The following is an 18,951-nucleotide window of genomic DNA, read 5'->3' as shown; positions in this document are numbered from 1 at the left end:
TGCTTAAATTGTGCCATTGTTATTATTAAACCTTTCCTAATGCCCTCCTTCAATGCATGTGATCCTGTTCTGACAGATCTTAATGTTTATTGTAGGTAAACCAGCCTCCAGCAGCTCAGATGCCTGCAGGTTCTGTGGTACGAGGAATGGCACCGAGCTGTCCGCAGTGGGCAGTGTCTGCTCAGACCCAGACTGCCAGGTACTTAACATTAACATTGTCTATTGTTTTGATAGAGAGTTGAAGCTCTAAAAATAATCTAACATATATGTTTTTTAGTTTTTATCTCACAAAATAAACACAACATAAACACATGTACAAAAACAATAATAACAAACCTAAATTATTATACTTTCATTTTAACCGATATCTGTCGATCCACTCTGTAAAAACAGAACAATTATATCTTAATTATAACTATCATATAACTATATAACTATCTATCAAGATAGAAAAATAACCTTGACCAGTTTGGCTAAAACACTGTATCCTATTTAAAATACGGAAGATAGATATTTGTGTTAGGTGAGTCTTTGTCTTGAGGAGAATATTAGTTAATGTAGAGTTCTGTAGTAAAGAGTGTATTTTATAATCTAGAAATTAAAGACCAAATCTGAGCAGGCAGATTAATTTGTAATGTTTCTAAGCCTCACCGGTTTCTGTTGTGTGTTCTAGGAGTACGCTAAACTGGCGTGCAGTAAGACTCATCCTTGTGGACACCCCTGTGGAGGAGTTAAGAATGAGGAGACCTGCCTCCCTTGTCTGCATGGCTGTGACAAGAGCACTGGCTGTCTGAAACAGGATGCAGATGACATGTGTATGATCTGCTTCACAGAAGCCCTCTCTGCTGCTCCTGCAGTACAGGTAGCTCTAGATATGACTGCTTGTCCATTAGGTGTCAGATCTTTCACATCTGGGTTAAAACTTGCCCTTGTTTAATGTTTGACTCTTTGTCCTGTTCCCAGCTGGACTGCACTCATGTATTCCACCTCCAGTGTACTCGTCGTGTGCTTGAAAATCGTTGGCTCGGCCCCCGAATCACATTTGGGTTCATGTTGTGTCCTATTTGTAAGGTAAGGCGTTACCTGCGCCTGTCTGACTTAATGTCTGAGATTAATTTAGCAACAAAGAGGTTGAAAACTGTTTCCACCACACCTCAAAGTTGATTGAGCTCAGTTTGCTTAAATGCTTTGATGAAAGCAAATATTACTCATCTTTTTTGTCTTGCAGACTATGACTGCTTTGCACTGTAATCTTTGTGAAATGGCGTTGACAGACTCAGTAACTCAACATTAAAAAAAAATTGAATTAGCTTGCTGGCTAACACTGGCACATTTACATCAAAGTGGATTAATGTGCATTGTCCATAAATCAATTAATTGAAATGAAACAGAGCCACCTTTATGAACACTGACCGGTTTGTTTGTTTCACTGTTTGCTTCCAGAACAAAATCAATCACTCTGTGATCAAGGACCTGCTCGACCCTATCAAGGAGCTCTATGAGGACGTGAGGAGAAAGGCTCTGATGAGGCTGGAGTACGAGGGTCTGCATAAGAGTGAAGCAATAACTACACCAGGAGCACGCTTCCACAACGACCCTGCAGGCTTTGCCATGAACAGATACGCATACTATGTCTGCTACAAGTGCAAGAAGGTACCATGTAAAATAAAGATGCAAAACATTTTCATTTGAATGTCGTTTAGGGGTAGAGAATGAACGCTGTCCTTTGCTTCCAGGCCTACTTTGGTGGAGAGGCGCGCTGTGATGCAGAGGCAGGACAGGGAGATGACTACGACCCAAGTGAGCTGATCTGTGGAGCATGCTCAGATGTCTCCAGGGCTCAGGTAGGTAAACGATGCCTGGGAGGATCCCAGCTATACTACAACCGCTTTAATGGTATAGTTCAACATTTTGGGAAACACATTTATTTGCTTTCTTGCTGACATTAGATAAGAACATTGATACCACTCTTATTTCTGTATGCTAAACATGATGTCGGATTTAGTGATGATTAGCTAGACTTAGCACAAAGGCTGGAAATGGGGGGAAACGGCTAACCTGGCTCTCCCCAAAGGTAAAACAATCCACCTACCAGTACCTCTAAAGCTCATTATTAACCAGTTTAATCTGTATAAAAACCAGTGTTAAAATGACATGTTGAGAGTGGAACTGTTCAATGGCTGCTGACCAGTGTATTTCCCAAAATGTTGAACTATTCATTTAAAATGCTGATCATCTGTACTCATAAAACAAAATATAGGCTTACCCCTCATGATTTATTGTTACTATCACCAGATGTGCTCCAAGCACGGCACCGACTTCCTGGAGTATAAATGCCGGTACTGCTGCTCAGTGGCTGTTTTCTTCTGCTTTGGCACCACACACTTCTGCAACGCCTGTCATGATGACTTCCAGAGGATGACCAGTGTCCCCAAGGAGGAATTGCCGCATTGTCCTGCAGGTACTTAATAATTCTATTGACTTTACTCTTCTGGAAAATGTTGAATTATTCAGTGTCTACATGCAGCCTTTAAAGTCACGATGACATGGCAGTTGCAGTGTCTTTTGTGAGTGAAGTGAAATATGTGGGAGGGGTTTGGTTAGGATGAGACTTCAACCACATTCTTAAGAAAATGTAAACAAAGTTTTTGTGTAACATCCAAACACACATCTACCATTACCGATATTTGGCATCCAATGAGATAATTTAACAACTTACACAAAGTGTGTCAGAGTGAATTTTTTTTTATCCCACTGTGTCTTTGAAGACACTGACCGACAGGAAATACCAGACCGAAAAAAGCTGAGATGTAATTCTTGTCCATTCTGTCACAGGACCCAAAGGCAAACAGCTGGAGGGAACTGAGTGCCCTTTGCATGTGGTTCACCCGCCTACAGGGGAGGAGTTCGCATTGGGCTGTGGGGTGTGCAGGAATGCCCACACCTTTTAAACGACACAAGACTTTTACTGAAAACCAGTTTGTCTACTGTGATTTCTGGCTGCTGCTGCTGAAGCTCAGCTGTGAAGCTTGGCTCTTGCATTGTCAAGTCTCCTGGACATTGGACCAGGTTCCTGCTCTACGCCAAGAGTCCTCAGGTCTGCTCCTCTACCAACATCAGTATCTGGGCCCCTGCTACGACCACAAGCTGTGGCTCCTTTGGATTCAGCGTGACCTGAATGGAAAAAAAGAACAATAGAATTTTAAAAAAAGAAGATTAAAAAAAAGAAAATAACTTGTGACGTGTTTGCATGCGGCCGTTGTATTCCCTCGGCTTCTATAGACGTTGCACACCTCCTGAAGTGTAACAATACAAGATTAAACAGTGAATATGAAATAAATTTGCTTAAAGGCAACTGTGGATCGAACGTGGGTTTAAAAAAAAAAAGGAACAGGCCGTATTTCCAGCTTCCTAACTATAAATTTAAAATATTGTTGTATGTAAACCTTTTTCGTAATCTTGTACAGTATCCTCCACTGTCAAGTGCATCATGGGTTGACGGACAAAAAAAAGTTGAGTTGGTGGATAAGACTGTTAAGAATATTACGTTTGGGCGGAAAATAGTGTACGATTTAATTAATCTTGTATATAACGATACTATTCAAAATAGCTGTATTCCGAAGTTGCTACTCTTCACTTCAGTTTTGTTTGATATTCTGGGTTATGTTTTGAGCCAGAACTTTAAATGAAGTGCAATACTGGGTGTGCCTCCTATTTTGCAGCTGTTTAACCTATGGAATGTATGTCAATAAAGCCACTGTACATTTTTATACAGTAGAGAGTCGTAATTCCCCCCTCTTCTAAATGTCAGATCTCTTTTGTTGTCTAGAAGTGAGAAGGAGGAGCCTGGCACCCGCAGTGAATGATGGTGGATGTAAATCCCATTTGCAGCTCTGTTTAAAAAAAAAAAACAACAAAAAAAGTACCAAATCCTACAGTAGTACAAGAACAAACAAAGAACCTCACAGTGAGACTGATTACAGCTGAATGAATTGAGGGGCCAGTCTTCACACCAAATAAATTGTGCACCTGTAATGCTTTTCCCTAGTAGGAGGCAGAGGGACTGGGGGGGGATCATGGGAACAGAGTGTGGAAAAAAAGCAGCTGCTGTTATATAAAAAAGCTTAATACTTGTGAATCTGCTCTGTAATATCTGTGGTGGATGGAGTTGAATGGTAATAAACCAGGTTCTCTGTTTCACAAAGTATACACTGTGTCATTTCTTCACGAGTGGTGACATGACGCTGACATATTTAACTAAAGTCGTATATAGTTAGTGTGTACTGAATTTCTGTAAATATTGGAATCAAAGGTGAAACTCTTGTGAATCTCAACAGAGACTATGAAAATACAATGGTGTGTTACTCTGTCTTATTCTCTGGTACCAGTCTGCAAAATTATTTCGGTCAATTCTCAGTGAATGGCAACTGTATTTTCAGTCACCTCTTAAAACAAAACAATTCCAGCCCTGGCTCCGTGTTATGTCTACCGGCTGTAACCCGTTCAACAAGGGCCTAAAAATATATTTTAAGGTTATTGATAATTGTTTCATAAAGTGTGGAAACTGCATGCAACTGATGTGTAAGCTATCAAAAATATTTTTTTAAGTGTTCAGAAAATAATTGTTGGAGTGAGTCAGTTTCATTTCAAGAGAAACGGGATAAGATATGTTTACTTTTCAAGTGAGTCATCTTTCGACCAGAGACGATCTTTACCAACAGCCATTTCGCATTGCATTTCCCATGATGCAGCGCTGCTGTCACAACAACACTTCGCCATTTCAGATTCAGGGGAGCCGTAACTCCCGCGGAGGAACTAGGTCAATCGAGCGGAGGTACCAGGCTCTGGCCGTTTCTTGGCCGAATACATCCTCTCACTCTTCTACATCGTCAAACGGCTCGGTTATTGTGTTCCGATGCGTGTTGTCTGGTTGGTGCGAATGAGTTTTTCCAGCGTGGGCCCGGGCTAAAGTGTCAAGTCTACCAGTTGTCGGATTTTCCTGCTAACAGCTAGCGAGCTAGCTGTGTGTAAACAACAAGGTAGGTTTGGACAAGTTGCGTTGTATTCATCTTATATTGGTATGAAATTAGATTGTTGGTCATTCTGCTAATAAAACCTTGAATTTTATTATCATACGAAGGCACATTTCTACCACGAGTTTGTTAAGTAAGCAACCTAAAATAATGGTTACATCCATTCACTGCGTCGGTTACTTTATCGATAAACGACTTCTTACTAATTCTGTTTAACCCGAGCATTGGTGCAACAAGACAAGCTACACAGCCAGTTATTTAATACTAAAATTAAATGTTCTTTCTTGCGTATATTCTCAATGTAAATGTATGGACGTTTACGTGCCTCCGGTAAATGTACACACCGGTGACAAATTAAAGGAAAAACTTGAATAAATGACTGGAGAAACATAACGAATGCAGCTGTTGCTGCACATGTGCGCTGCACGATGCAATTAAGCATTTAGCAACCATGCTCTGTGGCTGGTATAAAAATGCTGAACAGGCCCAGGTTATTCTGATTTTGTATTAAGATGGCAAGAAGTAAAGATCAAAGTTATAGTTCGTTGTTGGGGCAGGGATGGCAGGAGCATGAGTCACAAAGACTGTTCAGCTGGATAGTGTTTCAATAGATGATGAATAATGACATCTGTGTTTAGATCTATGGGAAATACATCAGTATATGGGGTCGGACATTGTGGTCGATAGTGCACATTTGATGCTTGTTTATAACAGCTATATGTTTGGATAACCAGAGGAGCAGCTCCTCCTGAGGTGACTGAGAATGTGAATGCAGGATGTGATCAGACTGTGTCAGCAAGAACAGTCAACAATTGAGCGAGGGGGAGGAATATTATAGTGGGGTTGCATTGCATAAACCCCTAATTACAAAGATGAATGCACATGTAAAAGTTCAGTGGAGCAAAAACCATAAGCACTGGTCTATAGAGATGTGGAAAAAAATGATATGGTCAGATGAGTCATTCTTCACCAAGAGAACAAGTAGGAACTCATCAGAAAGAGGGGATTCAGGGTCGCTAGGAGTAAACAAAATTAAAGTATGAAGCGCTGAAACAATTTGTTGATTGTTGACAGAAAAATAATTTGCAACTGTTTTGTTAATCAATTAATTACTGCAGTCATTTATCAAGTAAAACTGGTAAGATATTTCCATATATTCTCCGATTCTAGCCTCTCAAATAAGAACATTTCATGCTTTTCTTTGTCAAATATAACTGTAAACTAAATATTTCAGCTCTGCAAAGTTGTGATGTGCATTTTATGACCATCTTAAGTTTTTTTTTGACATTTGATAGTCTAAGAGATCAATCAAGACAATAAAGTTATAGTAAATTGCAGCCATATCTATCTGTGAACAAGAGTAAAACTTGTATTATTTAGATGGGTATTTGAATGTGAAATGATCTATATAACTGTTTTGTGTAAGGCTTGAACCACTCAAGCAGTTCAGATCCCCTGCTAGGATGAACGTTTGTGCATCTATCCTGGAAAGTGGGATAGATTATTTTCAGATTCAGCGCTATCCATATTAAGTGCATGTGTGCAGTGTTTGGAACAGGAAACCTGTAACAAAGTGACTGTTTGGATAATCTTTCACATCTGTTTCTGTTAACCTGAATGGACTTCATTAATATATATCATCAGTACTCATCAATATAATCTATTGTGTAGTTAAAATGTGTCTCTAATGTTTTTTCAGCATGCTGGATCATAACAAGCTGGTTTATCTGTGTGTTTCAGGATGAAGCGGATGAAAGGAGCTGAGGAGGGCAGCAACAGCTCCTCCAGTAAGAGCCCACCAGAGGCTCGCAAGAAGGTTCGGAAGCAGATTAGAGAGGAGTCGGAGGCATTGGCAGCCAGCGAGTCACTAGACTGCGAATGGGCACGGCTGCCTCAGGAGCTCCTGCTCCACATCTTCCAGTACCTGCCACTGCTGGACCGGGCTTATGCTTCTCAGGTGTGTCGCAGGTGGAACCAGGCTTTCCACATGCCCGAGCTGTGGAGATGCTTTGAGTTTGAGCTTAACCAGCCTGCAAGCTCTTACCTGAAAGCCACACATCCAGACCTCATCAAGCAGATCATAAAGAGGCACTCCAATCACCTGCAGTATGTCAGCTTCAAGGTAAGAGAGCAGAAGCAGTTATTTGTGTGAAGAAATATGCAACACATCAGGAAAGTCTTGAATCTTGTCTTGATATAACTCGCTGGCATCGTCTGGTGTTAAAATATTGTTTTTATGTTCCTGGCATGATATTCAATCTTTGTGCTTGGCAGGTGGACAGTAGTACAGAGTCTGCAGAGGCAGCATGTGACATTCTTTCACAGTTGGTGAATTGCTCACTGAAGACTTTGGGGCTCATCTCAACAGCCAGGCCCAGTTTTATGGAGGTTCCAAAGGTACAATTAACATAAACTCAATGTGTCATGGTCTTTATAGTATCCTGTTGTTCAGTTTTGTAAGGAAAGTCAAAGGAAGTCTTGTTGTTATTGTGTACATTCTCATCTGATTATAGGATGCTTATGTCTTTGGACAGAATTGTTTTTGTATTCTGATCTTATCTGGGGATGGGGCTGAAAAGGAGTGTCTGTTCTCATGCATGGCAAAGGACAAATTTGTAATTAGTTCAGCAGCCTCAGAAGGACACAGGAGGTGGATTTTGCAAGTCTTATTTTGTGTCTTTGCACAGAGATCTTTCTGGGAAGCTCTCAGCATTATATGAGTTAGTTTACGACTTAAAAGTATTACCATCAGAGCAGCTTGAAACTTTTTGACACATACTGTGAATACATACCGCACATTCTCCAGATCCTCCAGATTTTGTGCAGTTATTTCTGTAACAAATATTGAACAAATAAATGCTGTTTGCTACTTTGATTTAGTAACTTAATCAAGGAAACACATCATTTAGATACACAGAGATGGTGAACAGGAGAGGAGGAGAGTTGTTATATCAGGAGTAAATCAGGCAACTGGTAAAAACTTAATGCTCCACATGAAAAACTATTTAAACTATATATCAGGCATCATCATTCCAAATATAAATGATTAAATATTAAATAAGACAATGATTTTATCCACTATACTGAGTTCTTGTTGATGTCTTGTTAGCCGCTTCTAAAATGTGCTGTCTGCCTCTGATTGCTTCATAATTCCATGTGTCGTTTTTGTCCTTCCACAGTCTCATTTCATCTCAGCTCTGACTGTGGTGTTTGTCAACTCCAAGTCGCTGTCTTCGCTGAAGATTGACGACACGCCAGTTGATGATCCGTCTCTGAAGGTGCTGGTGGCCAACAACAGTGACACCCTGAAACTGCTGAAGATGAGCAGCTGCCCTCACGTCTCTCCAGCAGGTACAATGAGAGCAAAGACTCCTGTAGCTGTGGAGATTACATTTGTCATGCTTTGTGTGATGTTTGTTTTTTGTGGTAGTCGGACTACATGAAGCAAAATATTTTCTATCTCTGCCTGCATTGTACTTTTAATGAAATGTTTTTGATTTGCTATTTTGAGTCACAAGGCTTTCAGTGTTTCCCAGTCAGTGGCTTATTAAGATGCTGTAATTTTCTTGTCTGGCCTCATCCAATGTTGTCATTTCCTGAGGTGGCCTGGCAGACATCGCATGATGTATTATGCATTAACTATTATGTAGTTTTCCTGTTTCTCCTTACATTCATTTTCCTGGAACTGTTGTTAATTGTCAGCTGTGATAATAACTTCTGATTCAACTGCAACCTCTGGCAAATACAATGGATTTTTATGCTCAGGAGCAAATTTTTCCCTCCTGTTAATGGCCATAGGTTTTCAGGGATTCTATCGTTTTTAGAAATTTAAAAATTGGATTTGATGATCTTTTAAAAGACCAATCTGTTCCTCTTTTTAGGAATCTTGTGCGTGGCAGACCAGTGTCACGGGCTGAGAGAGCTAGCACTGAACTACCACCTCCTGAGTGATGAACTCCTGCTCGCCCTCTCTTCGGAGAAACACGTCCACCTGGAACACTTGCGTATCGATGTTGTGAGCGAGAACCCTGGCCAGCACTTCCACACCATCAAAAAGAGCAGCTGGGATGCCATGGTGCGGCACTCGCCCAAATTCAACCTGGTCATGTACTTCTTCCTATATGAGGACGAGTTCGGCCCTTTCTTTAATGAGGAAATCCCGGTCACACACCTCTACTTCGGCCGCTCAGTAAGCAAGGAAGTCTTGGGCCGCGTTGGCCTCCACTGCCCCCGTCTGGTGGAGCTGGTGGTGTGCGCCAACGGCCTGCGTCCTCTTGATGAGGAGCTGATCCGCATTGCAAAGCACTGCACCCAGTTGTCGGCCATCGGCCTGGGTGAGTGCGAAGTTTCCTGCAGTGCGTTTGTAGAGTTTGTCAAGATGTGTGGGCGGAGGCTGTCGCAGCTGTCCATCATGGAGGAGGTGCTGATTCCCGATCACAAATACTCCCTGGATGAGATTCACTGGGAGGTTTCCAAGCACCTGGGCCGGGTCTGGTTCCCAGACATGATGCCGACCTGGTAAAGTAAAGCCAGAGAGGAGTTCGAGTACGTGGTGTCGAACAGTCACAGCCTCCATGTTTGCACTGAAAAGCTTTTAAATGCTCAGCTGTAGTGGAATATTTGGTGCCAACATGGAGAGTATAAGCTTGCTGAGCCCCTGTGTGGAGTGCTGTGCAGGGGAATAATGTGGCACCCAACTTCTACACAATGTTATCAGGTAGTGCTAACACCACAAAAATCTCTGCCTGTCAGCTTCTGTGGACTGTGGAATCCTGCTTTGTCTGATGCAGAGACAGAAAAGTGCCGGCTGGCTTCTTCACATATTAAACAATCAGCACACAGACCAGCGCTGGTGGAAATATTTGATGAAGAAAAGCAATGTTTTTATAACTGCAAACTGAGTTATATGGACATTGTAGCTTGGTTATGATCTATATAATGAGAGATGTCAGTGTGTGTGTGTGTGTGTGTGTGTGTGTGTGTGTATGTGTGCTTATGTGTGTCTGTGCGTGCGCGTGTGTGTTCTCAATGTTTTTTAACATTGTGGAGTAATTTGGGACAATTAGGTGCACAATTGCATGTTGTTAGACTACCACTTGGCCTACTTAAATCCAGTCTGAGATAGCAGCTCTGTACTCTGTAACACAATAAGGCATTGGAGGTTTCCTAATGACTGCAATGTTATTTGCATATGGGATTTGTTTGAAGGTATAATTGAGCGTGAATTCACTTCATTTTGCAGAAGCGTGGCTGGGTCCTTCACCTCATTTTAAACTAATTTAAACAGCATTAGTGTTGATGACATCTTGCTTTTCTTCCTCGCCCGAGCGCAGTCACGCATCAGAGAAGAGCTTCGATCTTTGAAAATGTTAGAAGTTGACCAGGAGAGGAAAAAACAGAACATGTGTATATAGGTCTCTATATTTGTGATGTGAAGGTGTACAATGTTGATTGATGTCATGGGTTTTTTATTTTCTCCAACATATGCAGGTATTTCTTTACTGCATCGTGCATCAATTGGCTTGACGAATTAATTTCTCTGTTTTTATTAAGAAGGCTTCTGTACAGTTATATTTCCTAAGCACCTTACATGGAAACCAAATAATTGTTCGGACAAACCATGTCCTCCTACTGTAATGAAAGCAAGGAAATGAGCTTTATAATAATGCTCCAATTAGTCTTAGTTGGACCCAGATTTTAATCTTGATTATTTACACTGTGCTGGGCTTCTGATGCGTCAGATACCAAGAACAGTATGTTGAAGTAATTAAGCTGTAATTAATGATTTTTTAAAAAGCAATCAGAGAAATGATTCTATGTAAATATAAACAGTGCACAGACATGTCTGAATTTGGAGGTAGATGTTGGTCTCCGGCCTTCATAACTCAGATTGTTTTGTAATCACAATAGACTAGCCTCTGCAGCTATTAACTTACAGTACACACTGAGAATGCAAAACTAATCCTTTGTGTGTCTCAGGTGCATTAAATGAATATATTTCCTATATAGGTTTCATTTGTATCTTCTGCTATTTGCCTGTTCAAGTTCTAAACCTGTTGTGAATATCTGCCCTCCTATAAGCCCGCATTTGCTCTGTATCATGTTATCACCTCACACATACAGGAGAGGAAGCGGTATTCATCGTCTCATTACAAACACAGTCTTTCCAGATTTCATTAGTGCTCATGTCCCAAACATCCATTCATTTCAGTCAAAAGAAATTGGCAAGTCAGATGAGTGAAACAAACTTTTTTTCCTTTAAGAAGGAAGTCAAATGCATCTGTATATAAAACGCTGTGTGTTTGATTATTATGAATAGAAATTTACTTATTTCTTTATTTCACCCTCTGTCAGGGTTTGAAATTTCCTTAACAGCTCGTGTCTTTTATAAAACCAGAGTGCGAGTTATCCTTTACTAGATGGATCTTTTTCATACTGTAGTCACTAGAGAAGATAAGCTGTGTAATTTATTGATATGGATACTGCTTTTGTAATTGATTTTGTGTTTTTCAGTTAGACAAAAAGAAGCAATCATTATAACCAGCAAGCAGACCAGCACCAAGATTGGTTTTATTGGTTTTGACCCTTACACCTGTCACCATGGTTTTGTTGCATGTAGGTAGTTCAGGAGTGTTGAGTTCACTACTATACAATTTAGCATTGATCAACACAATAGAGAGATTTTAACAAGGAAGCGCCACACTCCATTTAGAGAATTTAACCCACACTAAAACAGAATTAAATTGTACTACCCCTGCTTGAAATTCAGGAAAACGAAGGAGTGCAGATTTACATAATCTCCACACTTATCAGAATCCTTGAAAATTTCAAAAACGTGAAACATCAAAAGACAACTGGGATGTACTTAAAAAAACAGCTGGAGTGACATAGATTTTAAAAATCTGTAGAAATGGGTTGAAGGCACTTCAAATATTGAGAAATTACTTGCAAATTTACAAAGCTTTTGACTTTTGACAGCATGTTTTTGAAAGCTGTGTAATTGAATGTAAGATATAATTAGTCAAAAATGTATTTTTATAAATAGTTATTGGTAGTGAACAAACCTTTGGACGTCACTGTATGTCATAGGATCTATGTCAAACCCAGATTTTGCGTTATTTTTCCACCAGACTGAATTCCTTGTATCCATAATTTTCATGTAAACATTTCATGTAGTCAAACAATAACATAAACTAAAACTGAGACACTTAATTGCAAGAAGTGCGGTTCCTTCTTTGTAGTATTTGAACTAACATAGTCTATTGATAGCATTGGTCTCTGATCATTGAAGTAGATACATGTGCTGATTGTCTGTGCTCATGTACATTAGCATCTCAGCGGTACAGTAACATATCTCCTGATTGTCTTTCATCATTTGTGCAGTGGCTGTGACAGCAGCTCTGAAGTGAAGGCTATGTCTCAATATTCGACTGGTTCTAACCATTTTCCTTTTGCCTTTATTGGGTTTTATTGAAAAATTCAGCTGAATGAGTTTAACATGTTGCACATAAGCACAGATTAAGAAGGACAATCTATTTATCTTTCATTATAAAAACCCTTTTGTCAATAACTGTTATTTTAACCTCATTGGTTCAGAAGAATCCTCCAGTAAGTCTTATTTGGAGTAAACTGGTGTTAAGAATGCTGTCTTTACTTTAGTTTCTGTAGGGCAAATGCTTTGTCGACTTTGCTTTACTGGTCACCTGTCTTGAAATTAAAATTATTGTTTTGGATATGTGATCTTATACCGGTAATAAAAATTTGTGAATGTACTCTTTGCATCTGTCATTTCATTATTTTCTAAACAGTGCAGTACATCAGAGTGCACATGATTAGCTCAGTTAATAATAAATAATAATAAAAATAAAAAAAACTGAAAAAAATTCACAATGCCATGTAAAGTTTATGTGGGAATGAGTCAAAAATTATATATTGAAAAACATTGAATTGTTGCGATATTAAAATATGAAACTCGATAATGACTGTACACATATGAACACATAACATTAAGGCTGGACCTGATACATCCATGTAGAAAGTCATTTTTAGCCCCTAAGTCCAGAAATCAGGGAAATACGTGCTAAAATATTGACATGCATTCATCGCTATGTTGGTGAACATCACCTCCAGTGCTTTGCAATACTTTGTGTCTGTATTTATCAAACATCCCAGAATCTCTGCTGGGACATGTGCTCAAAGTTTAACTTAAGTAGTCCCACCTGAGAGTATGACATAGGATGATTATGGTGATGATATTCATGACACGATATGATATAATTTTCTTTCCTTTAGCTGTAGTCCTGGGATAAATTATTACTGTAAACTGCGGGGACTTTCTTTCTATTATTCTCCAATTAACAACAAACTCTATTGTCTAAATATTTATGTCCATCATCCCATCCCAAACATACAAAAAATAACCAAATGTTTTGTGCAAATTTTTTACTTTCAATAAATTGGAAAAAAAAAAGTAGCTGTTCTGGAGGTCATATTTAATGTTTGCCCAGTTGTCATGGAATAGTAAATTTCCATGTTTTTCTGAGCGCTCACACTCCAGCACTTGATGTTAGGCTTAAAATTTTAGCTTCAAATGTAGCAATGCAGCAACAGAGTCAGAGAAGACCATTAGCTCTGCAAGCTAACAAACACAGATGTAAACAATGCACACTTGAAATTACTCAAAACATGAACGTTGCAAATTATTTAACAGAAAGAAAATGCAGCAAACATGTTTGTTAGGCCTCAGGGTTACAAACAATGCATTCTGTTGAGAAACACTGAATGACAACTGTTGTTTGTTTACAAGAAAACTGCAGAGGGCATTTTTTCAACTGAGCAAAACCTGCTGATGAACATCATGCGACGTTTGTGGGGAGATTGTTTTCTCAACAGCTGTTTCTGGGCAAAAAAACTTTGAACATCGACAGCTATTTTGATAATCGATTCGTCATTTAAGTCGTTTCTAAAACAAAATCCACAAACATTCACACTCAGCTTCTCAAATGTGAAGATTTGCTACTTCTTATTTATTACTAATACATTTGGCTTTTGGATAATCAATTAATCAACAGATTAATCATTAATGTGAGTAACTGCGGTGCAGGTGTTATGTTAAGGCAAAGGCACCTCTTCATATGTAATCTGCACATAGGGAGGTTTCATGGGCAGATGCCAGTACTCGAAGTTGTAGTAGAGGTAGAAGCTCTTGTCCAACACAACCTTTTTATAAGCCTCCAACATACTGAGGGCAAAGTCTATGAATGACTGGTGTGGCCTGAATGTGTGGTAAAATTCACGGATGTCCAATGCCAGATTCTTCAGAGCAGGCTGTCCGAATATGGCGCTCTCATTGCCGAGGCATGTGGGCTCCCCGCTGTAGAGGTAAATCTTGGTGTAGTTGGTTTGTGAGCGACTGGACAGTTTGGCTCCAAGCTCAGTTAATTTCCTGTATGTGCGGTGGACAAACTGGGAGCAGTCGTAAGACTCGAACCACACTGTGGAGTTAGGGCTGGGGTCAGAGCGAACTGTCCATGTCTCGTAATAGATCCCAGTCTCATTGTCGTCTTGGACCCACTGGGCCATGTCATTGAACTGGCTCCCTGGAAAAACAAAGGAAAATGACTTGCAGGAAGCAAGAAGACATCAACAAGCACAGGAAAACATCACCTGTAAAAATAATTATTCTGACTGAGTTAGAGCAACTCACAATACTGGATTAAACTTGAAGTCTCACCAGTTATTTCTCCTATTTTCTCCAAGGTGCCATTTTGTGACCAGTGAAAGTCATCGATGCCCTCAAAGAAGCAGGCAGCTCCCTGGTTGCACCAGAAAGGTGCGTACTCCTCTGGTCTGAGGTGAGGAAAGGTGCAGTTACCAAGCTGAAACAGCTCATACCACTCCATGGTGTAGTTGGCTCCCGTCTCTGAACTGCTGAATCCAATAGCGTCATGCATGATACGCTGTGAACCAAACAGAAACGTTATACTGGCTCTCTGTGTGTGGACATGGGGGAAGTGTGTACAGCTGTGTTTCTATGAATAAATATAATCCTACTATATTTAATTACGTTTCACCATCTACACGCAGCTGCAACACAGTCGTCTCTTCATCTCAAAGTTCAGAGAATATAATTATCAACAACAGAGAACATTTGTCCTTATGAATCCAATCCAATCCAATGGTGATTATATTTAGTTTAAAATATTTCATCCTATTATTTCCACTGACAAAACCTGCAATTTATAAGTTATTAGCTGTGATGAACAGACTGATTACTGATTGATTGATTGTGTGAGTTTAAGCCTTCGGCCTATTGCATTTTTCATGAGCCTGACAAAGCCCTGACGTTGCCCCTGTCATTGTTAATAAAAGGTTCAAATAGGTTTTTTACAGGCTTAAAGTGCCTGTGTCTGCCACAAACCCTTTTGGTTCATTTTTCAAATCTCATTTATTTCATAGAAGGTAACTTTTGTGTGTTTGACCACAAGCGGACTGATGCACTTACAAACTTCCCAAGCAAATCTCCGTACTTGAATTCCCACACAGGTGTTTGCAGTCGATAAATTGAGATTACATCAGTGTCTCTCATGTAGGGAATTCGTCCATCACGGTCTCCGGTGGGGCAGAACGGGTAGAGAGCGTCACAGTAAGAGTCTGTAGCAGGGCGATGATCAAACCGTCTGGGGATGATGAGAAATGTACCGCAGACCATGTCAGCACCAAGGAGAGTTTCATACCACTACAGAAACTTTTCTATAACATGGTTAGACAACCTTTACCACGTTCACAATCTGGGCCATGACTAAAACCAAGAATAAAAAAGTAAAATTCAAAAATCCTGATTCATTATGTTTACATAAATAAATGGTCTGATCCAAAAATGGCGATACTAGGTCCCTAGTGTCAGTATGATCCCTTCCAGCATGGTGGTTAAGACTTAATAAAAATATAATTCCTTTTGCTTAATATAATAATGAAACATTTCCCTAAATACCACATGAATAAATCCAGAGAGTTCACATGAATCAAAAAGTCACAATCTCTATCACAATCTTATTGCACTATTTGAATTCAAATGCACAACTCGGGTTTTTGGTACACATTTTTGATGTATTTATGCTTTCTTCATTTTCATACTATGGTCCTGAGGAAAACCTATCAGGTGTAGCAGTTTATTAGGTACACCTAGTAAAATGTAATGCAGCCTAATACAGAGGTACTGCTGGTTTTAACTAGATGTACCTAATAAACTGGCAACTTAGTGTAGAATATATTATGGTTGAAATAACAAGTAAATGTCAACTTAAAAGGTATACACCAGACAGGGATGTACTTTAGTACTCAAACACTACTCTGGTACTCATGCCTATTACAAAGTTAATTTTGTGTGGATATGGTGACTGGGTTTTCATGGTGACTGGGTTTTCATAGATATAAAATGATTGTGTCCTGTGATTTTATTTCTGGTCAATTAAGTCTTGTGTCAATCAGCTGATATGTCTGTCATTGTGTTAAAAATCATAAACAGTTCTTACAAATGTCATCTTTACTACTTTTGTTAAACAAAGTATACTACTTGTATCGCTAAAATTATGTTTCTCATACGCTCCTACAGCAAGATGTTCTACAGTCCAAAGTTTCCAAAGTCACGTGAACGCATCATCCATAATTTAGCAGCTAGGATCTTCAGATCAGTTCAAGACCCTTACTCCTTGAATGTGACTGCACACACATTGTCTGGAATACACAAAATCCTTATTAACAGTTCAATGGACGTATAACAGCTAAAGTTTGGTAGGGTGGCGGGATATTTAACGAAGACAGAAAATTAAATTGTCTCCGTGTTTTAGGACTCAATCAATCAGAAGTAGAGGGCAAAGGCTTTTCCATTAGTTTAAACTTTCTCAAAACACTTCCGTTTATTTTCTATTTGTCACATGACGTTACTGAGCAGAAACAGCGGGGAGAGATAAAGGTTTGGTGTCTTCGTACCTGTAAGGAACGGGCCACTGCTGCTGCTGAACATTATTCCTGAACTGAGCGACAACATGGAGAAACAAGAGCAGGTTTAAACACAGAGTAAGCTCCGTCTGAGTCATGTTAACCTCTCAAAAACAGACAGAGAATTAAGAATGAAACGCAGAAGGAAGGATGAGTCTTCCCATGATCCCTCCCCTCTGGACTGACTTCCTCATTAGTGGTCACATGGTTTTGTTGATGACACGTAATCACATGACGAGTCCAAACAAGAAGACATTAGTTATGATTTCACGGGATGTTGGAATAAGTATAGAAAATAAATCTATATATAAATAAATTAAAATAATAAATTCGGGAACATAAATAAATACATTGTCAAATAAGCAAAACTTATGAGAACCACATAGTATAGTAAGTCATAATAAAATAAGGCATAAAAAGGCAAAAAAATTACATATGAAAGGGAGGCATATAAAGTAATAAAAACGACTTACTACTGTAAGGGATAAAAAAAAAAAACATAGTATAGTAAGGCATAAGAAGTAATAAAAAGTCATAGCATAGTAAGGCATTAAAAGGCTTAAAAATCATAAAAATAAGTGTAGTAAGGCATAGAAAAGTTATAGTATAGGAAGGAATAAAAAGTCATAAAAATGTCAGTATAGTAAGGCATAAAAAGTTATGAGAACAACATAGTATAGTAAGATATAAAAAGGTATGAAAAAGTTATTGTATAGTTAGGCATAAAAACGCATAAAAACAACAGTATAATAGACAGAATAATGTAGGGTTTTAATAGTTTTACATGCATGTAACTGATGTGTGACTGTATACATGTGTAGAACACTGAGGTATTTAGGGCACATCTGGAGGTCCTGATTAAATAGATGAATGTTTGTGTTTGCTTATATGGTTGGAGCCCCACGGATTGAAAATGATCTCAGGAGCTCTGAAGAAGGACGAATAACAGCTAAGAGGCCCCAGGAACGTGAAGATCTCCCGATCAACATCAGCTTGTCTCGTTCAACAGAGCGCAAAAGACCATACAAGCAGTCAAACCTTTGTTACTGAGAAGGACCTTGTTGTGCCTTGTAATAGATCTGTCCTTCATGAACAAATTAAACCAGCCACATTGAAGTGTTGACTTGTTGGTCTGATTGTGAACATTTTTTCATCTTTATGTCATAAATAAAACCATCTTTTCTTAAGGACATAGTATAATAAGGCAAAAAAAACATCATAGTATAGTGAGGTATATAAAGTCTTAAAAACATCATAGTTTATATAGTAAAGCATAAAAAGTAAAAAATGACATAGTATTGTGGGACATAAAAAGTCATTAAAAAGTCAAGGTATATTAAGGCATTAAAAGGTATAAAAACTATAAAGTATAGGAAGGCATAAAAAGTAATAAAAACGTCGTAGTATAGTAAGGCATAGAACGTCAAAAGAACATCATAGTATATTAACGCATAAAAAGTCATAAAACAGCATAGTATGGTAAGGCATACACGTCATAGTATATTAAGGCATAAAAATGACAAAAAAAGTCATAGCATAGTAAGTTATAAAAATGCCAAAAAACGTCATAGTATAGTATGACATAAAAAGTCATAGTATAGTATGGCATAAAAAGTGAAAAAAAATACCATAGTCTATTAAGGCATAAAATGTCATAAAAACATCATAGTATGGTGAGGCATGAAATGTCATAGTTTAGTATGGCATAAAAATGACAAAAAAAAAGTCATAGTATAGTAAGTTATAAAAATGCCAAAAAACGTCATAGTATAGTATGACATAAAAAGTCATAGTATAGTATGGCATAAAAAGTGAAAAAAACACCATAGTATATGAAGGCATAAAATGTCATAAAAACATCATAGTATGGTAAGGCATGAAATGTCATAGTATATTAAGGCATAAAAATGCCAAACAA

General features: G+C 38.8%; 3 protein-coding genes across 3 annotated transcripts in view; 2 read left to right on the top strand and 1 right to left on the bottom strand.

The window, feature by feature from the left end:
- The window catches only part of mycbp2 (MYC binding protein 2), a 60,982-nt gene extending 56,775 nt beyond the window's left edge, over positions 1-4,207 (top strand). Inside the window, exons 78-84 of the mRNA XM_087169712.1 lie at positions 96-199; positions 674-862; positions 964-1,071; positions 1,444-1,653; positions 1,737-1,844; positions 2,296-2,461; positions 2,836-4,207. Of these exons, the coding sequence (XP_087025838.1) occupies positions 96-199; positions 674-862; positions 964-1,071; positions 1,444-1,653; positions 1,737-1,844; positions 2,296-2,461; positions 2,836-2,951 (1,001 nt within the window). The 3' untranslated portion in view covers positions 2,952-4,207. The remainder of the gene's footprint in view (positions 1-95; positions 200-673; positions 863-963; positions 1,072-1,443; positions 1,654-1,736; positions 1,845-2,295; positions 2,462-2,835) is intronic.
- A 551-nt stretch (positions 4,208-4,758) lies between these two features.
- Positions 4,759-12,805, top strand: fbxl3a (F-box and leucine-rich repeat protein 3a). The gene is made up of 5 exons (XM_023430653.2): positions 4,759-5,039; positions 6,774-7,155; positions 7,308-7,430; positions 8,213-8,384; positions 8,915-12,805. The coding sequence occupies exons 2-5, from the start codon at positions 6,775-6,777 to the stop codon at positions 9,553-9,555; spliced, it is 1,317 nt and encodes a 438-aa protein (XP_023286421.1). The 5' UTR covers positions 4,759-5,039; position 6,774; the 3' UTR covers positions 9,556-12,805.
- A 111-nt stretch (positions 12,806-12,916) lies between these two features.
- cln5 (CLN5 lysosomal BMP synthase) lies at positions 12,917-17,214 on the bottom strand. Its single transcript, XM_023430654.2, has 4 exons — positions 17,025-17,214; positions 15,538-15,712; positions 14,767-14,992; positions 12,917-14,632 (listed from the first exon to the last, which is right to left on the bottom strand). Exons 1-4 carry the CDS (start codon positions 17,129-17,131, stop codon positions 14,145-14,147), a joined length of 996 nt encoding a protein of 331 aa, XP_023286422.1. The 5' UTR covers positions 17,132-17,214; the 3' UTR covers positions 12,917-14,144.
- Between the last annotated feature and the right edge of the window lie 1,737 nt (positions 17,215-18,951).

Source organism: Seriola lalandi, unplaced genomic scaffold (assembly GCF_002814215.2).
Source record: "Seriola lalandi dorsalis isolate HSWRI2012SDOR001 ecotype SW California unplaced genomic scaffold, Sedor1 jcf7180002054908, whole genome shotgun sequence".
NCBI classification, from domain to species: Eukaryota; Metazoa; Chordata; class Actinopteri; order Carangiformes; family Carangidae; genus Seriola; species Seriola lalandi.
Note: the sequence above shows the minus strand (reverse complement) of the source record. Positions and strands in the feature narration are given on the sequence as shown.